The following is a 16,318-nucleotide window of genomic DNA, read 5'->3' on the forward strand; positions in this document are numbered from 1 at the left end:
GTGCAGCACCAAACTTCTGTGGTACAGCTCATCGCATCAAGTGTTCAGGGCAAGACACGAGTTCAGGCTCCATGCCCACTCATTTCCTCTCTGTCAGGGGTGCGTCGCTTCTGTCTTACACAAGATTATGCAACAGCTATGCTTTTCCCTCTAGCATTCTTTTGCTTTCCTCCTTTGCATGCATCTGGGCTGCACCAAGTTTTCTTGCCGTGACCCTTCTAAGGCTTTCCTCCACTCACACTTTGCTCTTTTCTAGGGGCACGCGAATATTTGAAACTTCGAATATGAATCGAATAGGTTTGTATTCGATTCATATTTTAAAAACTGATATTCGGAGTTTCCGAATATTCGAAAATTTCCGAATAGACCAAAAATTTTGGAATTCACTGCAGGACTGCTTAACGTATGGGCTGTGCAGTAAAGCATCCTCAAAATGTGATGGGGCCGTTTTGTGAAGGTAGACTTTACCTTTTGAGAAGAGTGAGCACGAAGCCAAGCACTTGACTGTACAGTGAAAAAATGTCTCTCTTACTTTGGTTTCATCTCGGATGCAGACATCTATCACACAGGTGTTCGTCAGATACGGTTACTGTGATACAAACGGCTTTCAGCAGTTTTTTCAAGCCCGTTTGATAGTTCGATGTTTCAGCTAATTCAAACATCCTCTTTTTCTAGTCCCTTGAAGGCTGAAAAAAAAAGTTTACTGTATTCAGCAGCGATATGACAGCTCCACCTGTTTTCATGCAGGTCCTTCCTGTGTGCAAAAAACTGGTATACGGAATCCTCTGTAAAACTTTTATTGGATATTTCAGTAAAGTATACATTTCTGCACAATTCTAGTTTAATTTATTTGCAGATACCGTGTGAATTCTGAAGTAAGTGAGATCAGTGATTGCTATTTTTATTTTTAATTTTTTTCCACTGATCAGGTATTCGAAGGCATTTTTTTTCCATACCGTATTAAAAAATTTCAGTATTTGTACACTCTTACTCTTTTCATAGAGGAGTACACGGAAACACTCATTGTGGTTGTGTCTTTGTAATTTGTCCATTCAACACATAGCTACCAGTGGTGCCTCTTCGATAAAAAACCCAAGCTCACGTTTAATTGCACAATGGCAGCACCACATTTCTCACTTAGCAGGGAACCGTGAAACGTCAGAGGGTCAGTAGAGCGCATGCGGGCTGAATAAGTTGCACAAAGCGGCATTTTCACGATGACTGGAGCAGTCCTGCCAAATCAAAACGGAAGTACAAAGTACAGTGGTGTCGTGGCCTGCCACAGCAGTACACAAAACATTAAATGAGGAAGATTTGTCTGTCAGCCTCACTGCAAGGCTTGTTTTCCAGCGAAAAGGTTTTGTTCCGAAACTGCTCGCATTCTTTGTGGGAACTAAAATAGCCGAGCAATGCTTTATTGTACTGCTAGCAGCGTCACTGTGAGGTTAGTGCTACCGTCTTAACGAAAATGAGCATATGCTGATAACAAGTGCATATGCAGTTCCATAGCAGGGGTTGCAGCAGTTTTCGTGGTTGTACTGCACGCAGTTTGCTATAACTAATCTAAGTGTACCGCACATTTTAGTGGGCTGCTTCGTTTGACAGTTGTGTGCAGTTTCTACTTCTTAATATGTAAACTCACATATGCCATAAATGTGGTTGTTTGCATATGTTTACTTCAGCCTTTTACAGTAATGAAATGCATGTCATTTGCAGAAAGATTACTGGAACCTGGTGATTGATCAGCGGCGCCATGTCTGCGTTCATGCTGGAAATATTGACAGCAGTGTTCATGGCAGTGGCTTCCCAACCAATAGGCTGGTTCCTTTTGCCAAGTGAGTTGTGGATGTTAGTGCGCCTTTTGTGTTATGCCTTTGCAGTGAAGTGATGGGCGTAATGTAAGCGTTTCACTGCATTTTGCGTTAGATAAAGGTTTGCTGGTATCCATGCCTCCTTAGCATTCTCGGAAGTGCTTAGATATAGTAGCATAAGAGTGCAGGCCAGTTGGGGTTTCATTATGTATTAATGCCGGCACAACACAGCAAAAGAGATGACTAAGACACGGGACACACATGCACCGAACTTCTAACTGATATTTATTGGGTGAAATGCTACGTATATACAGTAGAACCCTGCTATAGTAAACTCGGATATAGTAAAGTGAAACTGAAGTTCCAGTTCATCTTCCATGGACAGGATAGCTACATTTCCAAAAAGGATACATTTTCCAAAAAGCAGCGCGAACAAACGGGGTCGAAAGGAAGAAAACACAGGCACAAGCGCTGACTCTCAACTAAAGTTTAATCACAGGAATCACGCTTATAAAAGGAAATAGAAAACAAAAAATGCCAAAACCAGAATGCACATGCTACTAAGTTTTATCCAGATATGCTACCTCACAGTCACGCAGGAGCAGGGATGGTTTGGACCGAAGAGTGGCCTTGTGGTAGAGCATCCGCCTCGCAGTTGGGAGGTACCAGGTTCGATCCCTGGTGCCGCCGGTTACCCACCGGCTTTCCAGTGGGTACAAGCTTTCAACCGGCCTGGTGCTTGGCTCTTTTGGGTGAAATGTTTGGGATAGGGGTCGGTCTCAAATAGTTGCTCCGATGTGGCAGTGATCCGTTTCGCCATTGGACAACATTAAGTCCGTCTCGCGCGGCAAAAGCCCATTACAGTCGAACCCAGATATATCGAATTTTGGTTATATTGAACTCACGGAATATCCCCTTGAAAATCCCATGTAAAAGTATAGGAAAGCCGCGTCATATATCGAACTCAATTTCACCGGTCGTTCGATATATCGAACTCCGCACCACGCACTGGAAAGTGTACCTTCCCCAAAGACGATCGCATCACCCTCGGCCGTTTGCCGCGTGACATTTTCAAGCCACGTGCGGAAGGAATGAGAGGGGACAGTTCGGCGACGGCTGGTCTAGGACAGCGTCGCGCTCATTCCCCAAAGGCGCGCGCATCTGCGGTTATCGTTTCCCGCGTGCCAACACGTGACGTTTGCAAGCCACGTGCGTGAATGAACCAGAGAGAACCGGTGGGAACGAGAGGGGGAAAACGCGATAGAGCGAAGCATTCTTTTGCCGAGCTATCTCTCTCCTTCCTCTCTCCCGGACTTCGTTCAAAGTAGCACGCGTTACGCATGCGCCAAACCAGCTCAGCCCGTTTTCAGGCAGAACGTAGGACGCTTTCTTCAGTGTGTGTTGGGAACCCTCTGCGTGCGGCGACTGACGTGGCTATGGAATCTCTTACTCTATGGCTATGGCACCTGCGGACGTTAAAAAGTGGCAAATCTCTCTCTCACTCTCTCTCTTTTTTTTTTTTTGCGGGAGGAATCGTTTATCCTTGCATGTATGAATCAACGAAAGCATGCGGTCAGCTGCGATCATGACACTGGCTTTTAGCATTTTTCGCTTCAAACAGCATTTAGCTATCACTCTTTCCAATGATTTTGCGGAAGTGAACTACGCCCGCTCCAAGCGCGACATGATAAATCGAACCAGGCTTGTGCAATCAAGCCATCACGGGCACTCTGCCAAGTTCGCTCCCCGCCACCGCAGGAGCTATTAAAAGATAAACGCGGCCCCGACGTTATGGCTGCCCAGCATCTTGGCACGCTGCCAAGAAATGAGCTGTGGATGAGAGGACGGGAAACGGAGTGACGCGCGCCACCCACATGCAAGCAAAAACGCTCGCGATTTCTGCCGCGGCGACAGAGAAACCTTGTTATGAGCTGCCGCAGTGGCTCGAGCGGCGGCGAGAGGGATGCAGTTCCAACAAGTTGGAAATTTTTCGCTCTGTCGCTGCCGCTCGTCGGTGAGATCGCTCAATGTGAGCGAGCTGGCCTTAACACTTTTTTTTTTTTCTTCATATTCTCGGGTGCAAAAGTGGAAGGTGGGTTCATTATGGGAGTGGGTTGATTACGCAACAAATACGGTATCGTTTTTTTTTCGCATCGTAAGTGCCGTCACAAGCCGATTTCTGTATATCGAATTATTGATATATCGAACTATTTCGCGATCCCCTTCGAGTTCGATATATCCGGGTTCGACTGTGGCCCTTCCCATCCCTGCTCCTGCATTTAAACGCAATTTCAGCCCATTGCCCGTATAAATTCAGCTTTGATTTTTATTTTCATGAAAAGTAGTGATACTAAACTTGACAACACAGGTACAAACAAATTTTCGGAAAAACCCGCATTCTTCGACCCGCATCTCCCCTTAAGAGTTGCTCTTTTTTGATGAAGTGACAAGCTAAGGAATTTTCTTAATTTGTTGGAAATTAGTATTCTGCAAAATCTCCGTGATATGATTGACACATATTTCGGGATGATACGAATTTGCGAAATTCCTCGACCAGTGTGCATTGTGTACAATGTGCAAAATTTAGGATGTTCCGAACACTCTCCTTCGCCACTATGGATGATAAGAACGCGCAAACTGCGACTGCAACCTTGAGCACTACGTACTACCTGCACATCATTGACTCCACGATCGCCAGCCACGCTGTATATGAGCATCACGAGCAGCTTGCGGGGACGCGTGGCTCGAACCTCGTTGACGTCATGATTGTTCGTTGGGCTTTTCACTTTCAGCGGCGCGTGGCTCACAAACCGCAGAAGTCGCCACCGCAGCAGTTGGTGGTGGCATATGCGGGCGCACACGGACCGCACGTCGTTGGCTCCGCGATCGCGATCCCAGAACAGCTTACGGTGCTGCGTGGCCCGCAAGTTGCCATCTCCTGTCGTGCTGTACGCATTGCGAGAAGTATGCGGAGTTGGGCGAACCACACCTTGCCGGCATTGCGATTGTTTTCCAAGCCGTGAAAAGTTTGCAGCGGCACGTGGCCGGGAGTAGTAGTCAGCGGTGCATGCGCGCGGGCCGTTGATCATAGACTTTGCGACTGCTAGTCACACTGTACTCATTGCGAGTATTCTGCGGCGCTGCGCAGCCGGCGCGTCGCCATCTCTTGTGCTCTATGCGCTGCGAGAAGTCCGCAGAGACATGCTCCCCACATCGCCGACGTCGCGATCGCTTGTCGCGCTGTGTGTGTCATGAGTAAAGAGCTGTAACCGCGCTACCGTAACAGACCTTCTTGGTTGCAAACAGATCTGTGCGACTGTCTTTCTCATGCTTCTGCATACTTAACTTTTTTTTTTCGTTTTGATGATACGAATCTTCGGATGATAAGAATTTTTTCACGGCCCCGTGAGATTCATATCACCAAGGTTCTACTGTATAAGTAGCATTTCACCCGATCAATATCAATTGGAAGTCCAGTGCTCGTGTATCTTAGTGAGGGCGCTTGTGATCAAAAAAGAAGCATGTATTAAGCGATCATTTATCATAATAATTTGGAATTTTTGCATTAATGCACCAAAATCATACTGTTACGCCGCGTAGCAGCGCACTGAGAAGCAGCAGAAGAAGAAGCGGAGGAAGCGAGGCGCGTGCAGACTGATCTGGCTTTTTCTGAGCCGTGTGCGTCCGTCCTTCATACGAAGTTCACCTGTATTAAAATCATTTCATCCGTTACATTTGGTGCTAGGCGCTGGGTAAAAACGTTCTGGATCCGCCAGTACCTCGTCGCAGCCATCGTGTAGGAGGTTTGCCACCTTTATCTCCTCAACAATGCCTTTCAATGGCTACCACCCGCACGACGCAGGCGCAGCATCACTTTTCCCAGAGAGCCCAGCTGCCCGGTGAGACATGCACACATTATATCGAAGAAATACTGAAACTTTGTTGCATTGTAAACCGGCAGATGTCAGAAGACAAGGTAGAGCACCTTCTCAAGGGGATTGCTGGGGATGTGTACAACTTCCTTATATCGCGGGACACCCTTGCCACAGTTGCAGATGTCATTAAGCAGTGCCGGCATTTCAGGCATTAAAGGCACATCGCATAGCGCCCAAATTTGGCCGCCTTTCAAGTGTGACAACTGTTGCCGGTATTGACATTCCGGAGGCTGAAGACATCGCTTCTATGGTCAGGAGGATTATATGCGAGGAGCTGGATATTCAGCGGCAACATACAAATTTTGATGTACCCTACCACCCGACATCGAGGTCTGTATCATCATGGGAACAATGCACGCCATGGGCTGCACAAAATAACGGCCAGCCATCTTACAACAACAGCGTGGAACGGACCCTGCAACCGACATCGCACCCTTATTTCCAGCAGCGTCCAGCCCATCCGGATGAAGTGCCTCGGAGCTTTCTTGGCCTTCGGAAAAGTCTTCGGAGCTTTCTTGGCCTCTCTTCTTATTTTTGTCGCTTCATTGCTGGTTTTGCGCAACTTGCCCACCCCCTTATTTCTCTACTGCACAAGGATTCGCAATTTGTGTGGACCCCAGAGTGCGAATCCTCTTTCAATCTGCTCAAGTCTTCTCTAACTTCAGCACCACTGCTGCGCCGCTTCGACCCTTCTGCTGTGACTGAGGTCCACACTGACGCCAGTGGCGTCGGTCTTGGGGCGGTGCTTGTGCAGCTGTATAGTAGTGGGGCTGAACACGTTGTTGCATATGCCAGCCGCACGTTGACAAAATGGGAACGGAACTACACAGTTGCCGAATTGGAGCGCCTCGCGGTTGCATACCTGCCAACTGTTCAGAATTTTCCGTAAAATGTACGAATTTTGACCAGTCTTACGATTTTACGAATCTTGCGGGAAATTTTACGGAAAATGTTTTATTTTCGGGAAAAAAAAAAAAAAAAAGTGCGGACATCTATTAACATCATGGCTTCCGAGATAACACCACACGCGCGGAAAGGTAATCTCGGAGGCCATGTTAACACTGTTATGGTACCTTTGGCGGCCACGAGAGGGCAACACATATTTGTGATATCATCATCAGCAGCGGCAAACGTTGTAGTGACTTCTATCGTGTACTCGGGGGAACACGAATCCATATCCAAAACTCTATACCGCCTCCGCCAGGCTAGTGGCTGTTCCTTTGTTCACGTGTTTGGACAACTTTGGTGTTGGCCTCTGTTTTTGCGTGATCTGCGGCCACGTCCAACTCAGTGTGACTCTGAAGTTTTAGTAGTAGCGGTTTCGCAGTGCAATGGCGGGCTCAAAGCTGCGACAATACTTCAAAGTATTTTTAAAGTCGTACGCGGCAGAATCCGTGCTTCGTGCCGTCTAAGAAAGGAGAGAAGTTCGGATTTTGCACCACGTGGTGCCTGTGATGTTAACATTTCACATGGTGGCAAGTCCGACATAAAGATCCACATCGCTTCGAAAAAGCACCAAGGATACGTGCGAGCCGCGGACAGCCAGCCGAGCCAGCCGAGCCTGACAAGTTTTGTTCGCAGTGACAGCGACCTCGGTGTGATTCGTGCAGAATGCCATTTCACGGCGTTCTTAGCTGAACACAACATACCGCTCAGTGTCAGTGATCACGCTGGACCACTTTTCCGGAAAATGTTCCCCAAGTGCGAGGAAGCCTAATGCTACGCCTGTGGACTAACGAAGATGACGGCAACTGTTCGTGAAATGGCCGCGAACGCAGAGACTCCTTTGCTGGATGCCTCAAAAAAGCAGGTATTTTCGATTGCTGTGGACAGAAGTAACAATAGGGATACGCAGCTTTACCCTATTGTTGCGACATATTTCTTGAAAGAGACCAGTAGAGTTGAAAGCCGCCTCCTTTGCCTCGGTACAATCCAAGGGGAAGCAACGGGTCAGAAAATTGGAAATCTGATTCTGGACAAAATGAAGTCCCGAAGTTTGCCTCTTGAAAACCTGTTGGCATTGTCTTCGGACAATGCCCATGTCATGATTGGCAAAAAAAAAACAGCGTTTCGATTGTATTGAGGGAGGCCCAACCAGCTTTGATCGGGGTTGGTTGCCCATGCCACCTCATCAACTTGGCCGCCCAAAAATGAGCTGCATGTCTTCCTGTAAAGGTTGATGGGGTCTTGGTTGACATTTTTTTTACTTATAGAGAAAAGCTCAAAGCGGAAAAATCGACTGAAAGATTTTCAAAGATTGCACGACGTTGACGTCAGGAAGATGCTGAAGCATTCGCCAACACGTTGGCTGTTTTTGGGGAAGTGTTTGAAGAGGCTGCTGGACCAGTGAAAACCACTACTTTGCTATTTCTTGAATGAAACAAAACAGTGCAATAAGCAGAGCTTGTTTTTGGAGTCTTACCAGATTCCCAAGACTTCTCTACAAATCGCCAAGAACCCTGCACCGGCCTCAAATACTGCTGCACACCTTCCCAAGGCTGCTGCAGGTGTTGGAAAAAAAAGCACCAACTTTATTGGACCTTCACTAAAAAGAAAAGGAGTTCATTCTGCACCACAAGCAAAGAAACTGACTTCAATGCGAGGCATCTGCACAAACTAGCCACGTGACCCGTGAAGAGCGCCTATTTCTTTTTTTGTCACCGGAGCTAAGCAGGGCATGCTGTCTTTTTCGCCAAAATGTTATACCTCTTTTTGAGAAGACAAACTGCCTACTTCAGTCACAGGCTCCTCAGATTCATGTGCTCAGGGGCCTCTTGAACCGCCTTTTCGAGGATCTCTTGACTCGATTTGTGCGGCCAGGTGTTCTCAAGGGATGCCATTCATTGCCTGAAGTTGCCTATGGAGCTGTAGAGAATCAAAAAGATGATAAAGACATCATCATTGGCATGATAACCTCCTCTGTAGTTTTGAGACGCTGACCTCAAATGAGAAAGAGCAGTTCTTCTCGGCTGTACGTCTCTACTTCACTGCAGCATGTGATTATATTCGCCACAAGTTCCCGCTGGAAGACGTCAGCCTGAAGATGGCTGAAGTTGCCCAAGTACAGGCTCTAGAAACTGCTTCATTCAGCAGTGTACTTCATTTCATTATGGCGTTTCCTGCTATTCTGCCCCAGCAGAGTGGGGAAACAAGAGAAGAAACAATTGATGCACTCGAAGTGGAGTTTGCCAACATACAAGCTTACCAGATTCCAGCAGACATACTGAATGAGCCAAGGTGTGACATGCAGTGGCTGCATTTGGGAAGCATTCGAGATGTCGATGGATCGCCCAGATTCGCAGAATCTCAATGGTTATGCTGGGCATACTCTCCATTCCCCACAGTAACGCTGAATGTGAGAGAATATTCAGCTCTGTCAACAAAACTCGGAGTTTCGCTCATCTGTTTCGGAGAAAACTCTAGAAAGTCTGCTGATAGTGAAAGGACACCAGAGTGGCGCCTGCTTTGAGCAAGCCTACACAGAGAAGTTTTTGAAGCAGGCGAAGTCAGCAACTGCAAAAGTGTTGCAAAAATAAATCGGGACAAAATGGAGTTTTCGCTCATTACTCTACGTGACACGGATTTTGTTTGTGCGTGAGTGAGCAAGGGTGTCGCTAAAGGTAAATTCTTGGGAAGTAAAAAAAAAAAAAACAGCCCCCCTCCCCCCCCCCCAGTCGCGGAGGTTTTACGAATTTTGAAATCTTCAGGTTGGCAGGTATGCAGTTGTGTTTGCTGTGCATAAGTTCCGACCATACCTATATGGACGCTACTTCACCATAGTTACTGACCACCATTCGCTATGCTGGCTCATCGGACTTTGCGATCCATCTGGTCGTCTGGCGCGCTGGGCATTACGCCTACAAGAATACAACTTTGTCGCGTACAAGAGTGGACGACATCACAGTGATGCAGAGTGCTTGTCACGCGGCACCCATTGCCGACTTCCGTTAACGATGAAGACGGCTTCAACGGGTGTTTAGCCTCAATCGCGTCGACGTTTCCTAGTATGGCGACCTTTAGGTGAGAACAATGCAACGACCGGTCACTACAGCCTCTTATACAAGAGGCAGAAGGAAGAGCAGAGTCTACTCAGTTGACGGTGCTGCCCTCCTTTTGGTCGTCCCAAAAAGTCTTTGTGCACAAATTTTGCATGTCATGCACGATGATATTACCTGTGGACATCTAGGCGTCTGTCGTACCCTGCACCGAATTCGCCAGTGTTTTTATTGGCCACAAATTTATAAGACCACCAAGCAATACGTTGCGACATGTGAAAAATGCCAACGACTTAAGGAACGCACCACCACGCTGGCTGGACTTTTACAACCCCTCAAGCCACCTACCTCACCTTTTGAAAAGATCGGAATTGACCTGCTCGGTCCTTTTCCAAAGACTGTAGAGGGCTGCCACTGGGTTATCGTCTGCGTTGACTATCTTACCAAATACGCGGAGACCGCTGCTCTCGCTACCGCAAAGGCTGCTGATGTTTCGTTGTTTCTTTTGCATTCCGTTATTCTTCGCCATGGCGCACCCCGTGTTATTATAAGTGATCGTGGTCGGCGATTCACTGCTGATGTCGTGGAAGAAATGCTCCGACTTTGTGGTTCACACTACCAACACTCGACACCATATCATCCGCAGACCAACGGTCTCACTGAGCGCACGAACCGCACCTTGACAACCATGCTGTCCATGTACGTCTCGTCTGACCATCGCAACTGGGATTCAGTGCTACCGTATGTGACGTACGCTTATAACACTGCAAATCATGAAGTTACCAGCTATTCTCCTTTCTATTTACTCTATACAAGAACTCCCCACATTTTCTTAGACACCATCTTCCCATTTTCCCCCAACGACAATGCGTCTGTTTCCCAGATACTATGCCGTGCCGAAGAAGCCCGTCGTATAGCCCGCTTACGCACACTGGCTTCTCAAAGCCGCTCGAAAGAACACTACGATCTACATCTTCGTGCAGTTGTTTACTCCCCTGGAGACTACGTCTGGCTTTGGACGCCTATTCACAAGCGAGGATTATATGAGAAGTTTCTCTGCAAGTACGATGGCCCCTTCGTCGTGTTGGACCAACTGAATGACGTGAATTACGTTTTTGCCAAAGTCACGATGGATAACCGCCGATCCCGCAAGACACAAGTTGTTCACGTGACTCGCATGAAGCGCTGCCATCTTCAATCTACCTAATTTTCTCGAGAACGAGAATCGTTTGCCTGGGGAAAATTGTTACGCCGCGTAGCGGCTGCACTGAGAAGCAGCAGAAGCAGCAGAAGAAGAAGCGGAGGAAGCGAGGCGCGCGCAGACTGATCCGGGTTTTTCTGAGCCGTGTACGTCCGTTCTTCATACGAAGTTCACCTATATTAAAACCATTACATCCGTTACAATACTATAAATGCTAAAGCCTGCAGTGCTACTTTATTAGCTCAGTTGAAGCTGTTTTTAACTGTTTTCTGCTGAAAATGTTTCTGCCTCTAACCATTAGATTATTTCATGTTAGCTAACCTCCTGAGTTTTCTTAGCCTCCTTATTGGACACGCTGCCTTCATGAGGAAAGTGTACTATATGCTTTTTCTCCTGAATTATGATGTATTGTCCTAGTAGTTGACGGTGCACACTCTCTTCAGAACATGAGGCATGTGTGAATGTATCACAAGCTTTCCACTAGTAGCTGAAAGCACCCAGTACATTAATAGGCCCATTGTAAGTGCGAAAAAGGTGTGTGCAAGGAAGCTACAGCTAACAGTAGCAATGCAATACCTTGGTGTGGCGTTTATTTTGGCAAAAGAAAAAGGGGCAACAAAATAATTTCTAACAAAGCTTAACCAGACGTATCTTCTGCTTCAACTAAACTTCTGAGTCACCTGCTTAGGCATAATATGAGGCAGTCAAAACATTCGGAAAATAAAAAATTTAGGAAGCATTCATAGTGGTAAACAATTAGGCTTAGGTTGAGTTTGTGCTAGCATTGATCTTTGTTTGTACTCAGTTGCCTTTGAGTTGTTATTTCAGTGTCGTAACCATGAAAATATAATCTTACTGTTACCAGCACTGGTCTAGCATGGTCATGAAGGGCTGAACCTGTAGTATTTACACTTAACAAGCACCAACAGTCACAAGCACTAACAACGCTAAAGCAGTAAAGAGCACTGTCAAGCACTGCATTATGTCCTTTCTTTTCTTTGTCCATGTGCTGTTGTATTGTTTCACTGCCATTGCAGGCCAACTTGTCCGTCATTGAGTCTTGTTAAGCACCGCAGGTTTCCTGTGCTCTGAGCTCATATCAGCAAGGGCAATTTGAATGGAAGCATAACTGTTGTGTTCAGTATTCTTAATAGCCTTGAAGGCCTTGCCACCTTTATGCAGAGTTCATCAAAATATGTAGTATTCTTTGTGTTTAGTTTATTAATGTTAACATTATTAGCTTCACTTACGATCAACTAACATGCATACAACATTGTTATGGCTAACCTTGTGTGTACTGAAGTTGCTAATGTTCAAGCAAGAGGCACGCTACGGGGCTATAGATGCCATTTTTTAAGCTCTTAGTGCAGTGGGGATCACTGTAATGAAGAAGTGGGTACACAGTCAGAATTGGACATAATGAAATTGGTAAGTCCACAATTTTTCGTCATAGGCAGTGTTAGTATGCAGGCTTGGAAGGACAATGCCGAATACAAGCCAAAATAAATAAATTTAGGTGGCAGTGGTGGAAATGCTTCACCAATTTCACCAATGTGCACCTTTGCATTAATCCTGCTGTATGTTCTGGCGAGCAGATGGCTTTTAGTGGAACTTTGCCAAGGCAAGGCAATGCCGAAATGTTTTAGTAAAATGCTATTCCAGCTTCAAGCAAAGAGGCTGCTGCCTAATGGGCACAGGCATAGCTCTGGTTCTTTCATCTGATGTGTGACGAGAAAGGTGACCAATAGAATCTAACCCCGTTGCATTTCTTATGCCCCCTGCTGTTAGTGCACAGTGTGTGCGTCTTGCAAATCTGCTTTGGTGCAGCCAATATTGTCAGCAATGACATGGTGAATGCACGTGTAAGTGTAAAATTGCTTTTAAGAGGCTTGATCAGTGCTGCACTTCGGTTTGCTAGATTCTTCGAGCTCTTGTGTAGTATGGTCGCAAAGTTCAATCTGAGACGACAAGGAAGGTTTCGGATAGGCTCCATGTTGATGGCTCAGTTGCAGGGACCTCATTCATGTTTGCCGTAATGGCACCGTCAATATCCGAGCTTTCTTTTTGTACAGTAGAACCGTGTAAATTCAAGCTTTCAGAGTAGAAAGTACAAGTTCGTATAAGTAGGAGTTGCAACTTAATTGATCCGCATGTGCACATAGGGTCTAGAGCTTGTACCTTTCTTGGATGTCTTCCAAGCTTTAATTATGTTAGAATGTCAGGAAGTCCGAAACAAGTCGCTTCGTTGCAACACTGGAAGAATATGCAGCCGAGCGGTGCAGCCATATTGGAGAAACCTGTGTTACACTGTGAAAAGGTGACAGCATTGTTTCAGCATCACTACTCGACAAAGTGATGTAACCGCACTGATCTCCAAACGACCCTTTGACCAGTGGCCTGTTTCAGTCATCCTGGCTGCCCCTTAGCCAATTCTCTTCAAACATGTTTTAGCATGGTGCAACGCAGGAGTATAGTCACATGCCCATTTTTAAATCTTGGCCAAAGTGACATTGAAAGAAAACAAAACAACCTTAATTGGTGTTTTTCAACGTGCTGTGCAACTTTTACACCAAGGAATTTGTGCTAATGTTACCGTTTCAATATCACTCCTTCCTGCGTGAAACATGCACATTGTGATCTTTTAAAAACCTTTGATGTTCACATGCATTTATATATGTTATTCTTTGGTACCGGGCTCCTGCTGCAAAACACTAGGAAGCTGTTTGAAATCTAATTTTTTTCCTGCAACAAAGCCTGCTCCAAAATGCTTTCGGGCATTACCACCACTAAGATGAGATCGCCTAGCAAATTTTTGTAGTAAACCCCGCTACTCAAAGTTGTTTTAAGCCGGGAAGCATTTTGTGGTCACGTTGATAACACAACTTTTGCAGCACCCGCCATTTATGCCAGGCTTGCACAATGTCCAGGGTGGCAGAGCAAACAAGTTGGAAGCACACGTCTATTCCTGTGCGTCCCCTCCGTTGGTGTGCCCAGTCACTGTTGTACTAAGAAGCAGGCACTTGTCTCAAAAAAGACACATTTATCGCTGAGAAATTTGGAGTTGAAAAATGCTCCCACTGGTCATTTCAGACTCTTAAAATGTCCTTATGACAAGGATGGATTGCCGTCATTTTGAATTGAATGGTGATGTCACGTAGCCTCTGGGATCCACATCGAAAAGTCAGTGTTGACTCTTGCAGTTTACTTGCAAAATCGGCCTATGATAATACCGGTCTTTTGTCTCTTGGCCTTTTCTAGCTGATAAAAATTTTATTTTGAATAAAAGTGGTTGGTCTCTTTGTGATTATAAAGTTGTACAAGCCAACTTCTATTTGTCTTCTGTGCCCTTTCAAGCGCCAGCATAGGTGTAGCATACACACAGTTTTAGCAGTGGATTATAGGAAGAGTAGCATGCACTTGGGATCATACAGTAAGAAGAAGTGTCTGTGCAAAATTTATTTGCATGGGCATTTTGTTTATTGCTACTCTGAACCTGCGACGTATTGGTCAGAAACAGCAGGCTTGTACATTTTATTGTGGACAATTCTGTGCTTAGCTAGAGGTCTGCCACAGATGTTTAGAGAAGAAACTAACCCGTGTTACTACCGTCTAAAATGGCGTGTTTGTTCTTCATTCATTGTTTCCCTTTTTTTTTTATGTGGAGTTGTGGCATTTTTTTTCCTAGCCACGTTGTTGACAGAATTGTTCTAGAACTCTGTATGACTGGTTGGAAGGTTTCTCAAGCTATTCATTTGAATGTTATTTGCCTGTGATGACAGAGTAAAAGAACTGTCAAGAATTTAGCGTTTTGTTTTTAAGGTACAAACAAAAACTACAGAACTGCACAAAATTTTTGTCTGGCAACGGCACAAGAAAAGTGTTTAAGATTGTATTTGTATAAATATCCTTAGTTACCTTACTGTTAAAACGTTTAAAGTTAACAAAATGGTTTAAAAGGTTAGAAGTTTTCGAGTTCCAGAAGCTGAACTTGTAGCTTAAAAGTCTAACTTAACATATGTGCACATGCTTTTTAGCATCTGGAGATCGAGATATTTTCTGAACACAAATTAAGAGACAAGGTGGGCATGTGTCACTTTTTGAAAATCCTATTATTACCTTGTATTCATGAATTGCACCAAATACAGGCAGACCCAGATCAATCCCAAGTGCATAACAAATATGTATTTTGATTCTACAAGTGAAGTTTGTTCTATGAAGTGCTGACATCCCCTGGATGTATGCACTGTCCTGAATCTGCAAATGAGCAAAATTAAACATTGCAGAGCAGCTTTTTTTCTGTTGGAACTAAGATGGGGACACACATGTGGGAGTGAAAATTCAAATGGGGTTCAAATTGATAGAGTAGCTCTTGTGTAGGATTTTATTTGCACCGAACCAGTTTTATTGTAGGCTATTTTACTTACATACGGCAAAGGCACTAGGGCATAAAAGTTTTCGTTTTGAGACCATCACTCTGAATATTTTGAAAAAGAAAAATTGCTCAGTCTAACTACTTCATTGTCCAGAAGAACAAATCTGCTTATGTTCCGGAGTGTTCCTCAAGGTGCACACCTGTACAAAGTAAACCTCGCATTGTAATGCTGGACAGCACAAGTGCTGACCTACCTGTGCAGTCTCGCTGCAAATAGATCAAAATTATGCGTAATTCTAAGAAACGTCTAGAGGCAAAAACTGAATTATAATAAGATCTCTCAAAATCAGTTTGTTACTGTGCCTTGTCAATGTATAGTTTCCTTAAGTTCAGTATAACCTACAATGTACCTTTCGGAGCAGTGAAGCAGATTCCACTAGTGGGCTGCTTTAAACCGGATTTTTGTTGTAAAAAATTAAGATTGCTCTGTTTTATGTTCTGCTTAGCACATTCCTACTTTCTTTAGCTCTAATGCTCATGCTGACTCTGCTTGCCTGTGCAACACTTCTGCTTTATAATTTTAACAGGAAAAGGAAATACACAACCATGAGCAGGTAGGACTGCTTTTAATTTTATCATTCTTTTTTTGGTTTTCTGCTCTTAGCCGTACGGCGGCATTTGTACCAGTGCTATATGAACTACACTAATATGGAAGCAGAAGTCCTGCTAATTGTTGATTTTTAGTTCATTTTTGGAGTCTTATATTGGTAGGGGAAGGGATCACATGACCATTTGTTTATGCACCTTATACGTCTTCAGTGTGGTTGCTTCCGTTGTGCAGCTATGGTGGTTATCAGTATGCCCCCGATGGTTGCAGCCTAAAATACTGTCTGAGCTTCATGTTCAAAACATGGGAAAATAATTAATCATAAAAAAGGGTAGTCTTTATGCAAATTCTTCTATTTAACTGAGGCTTTCCATTATCTTTAAAACTTGAAAAGCAG

The 16,318-nt window shown here is 45.1% G+C and overlaps 1 protein-coding gene across 9 annotated transcripts in view; it reads left to right on the top strand.

The window, feature by feature from the left end:
• The window catches only part of Jarid2 (Jumonji, AT rich interactive domain 2), a 102,188-nt gene that overhangs the window by 40,985 nt on the left and 44,885 nt on the right, over window positions 1-16,318 (top strand). For 6 of the 9 annotated variants that reach the window (XM_084588573.1, XM_084588574.1, XM_084588576.1 and 3 more), the window contains 2 exons: window positions 1,717-1,835; window positions 15,902-15,928. In XM_084588573.1, the coding sequence (XP_084444699.1) occupies window positions 1,717-1,835; window positions 15,902-15,928 (146 nt within the window). The remainder of the gene's footprint in view (window positions 1-1,716; window positions 1,836-15,901; window positions 15,929-16,318) is intronic. The other 3 variants (XM_084588572.1, XM_084588575.1, XM_084588579.1) reach the window with 1 other exon arrangement.

The sequence above is a fragment of the Amblyomma maculatum genome, chromosome 1 (assembly GCF_055883805.1).
Source record: "Amblyomma maculatum isolate TAMU_Amacu chromosome 1, ASM5588380v1, whole genome shotgun sequence".
Classification (NCBI taxonomy): Eukaryota; Metazoa; Arthropoda; class Arachnida; order Ixodida; family Ixodidae; genus Amblyomma; species Amblyomma maculatum.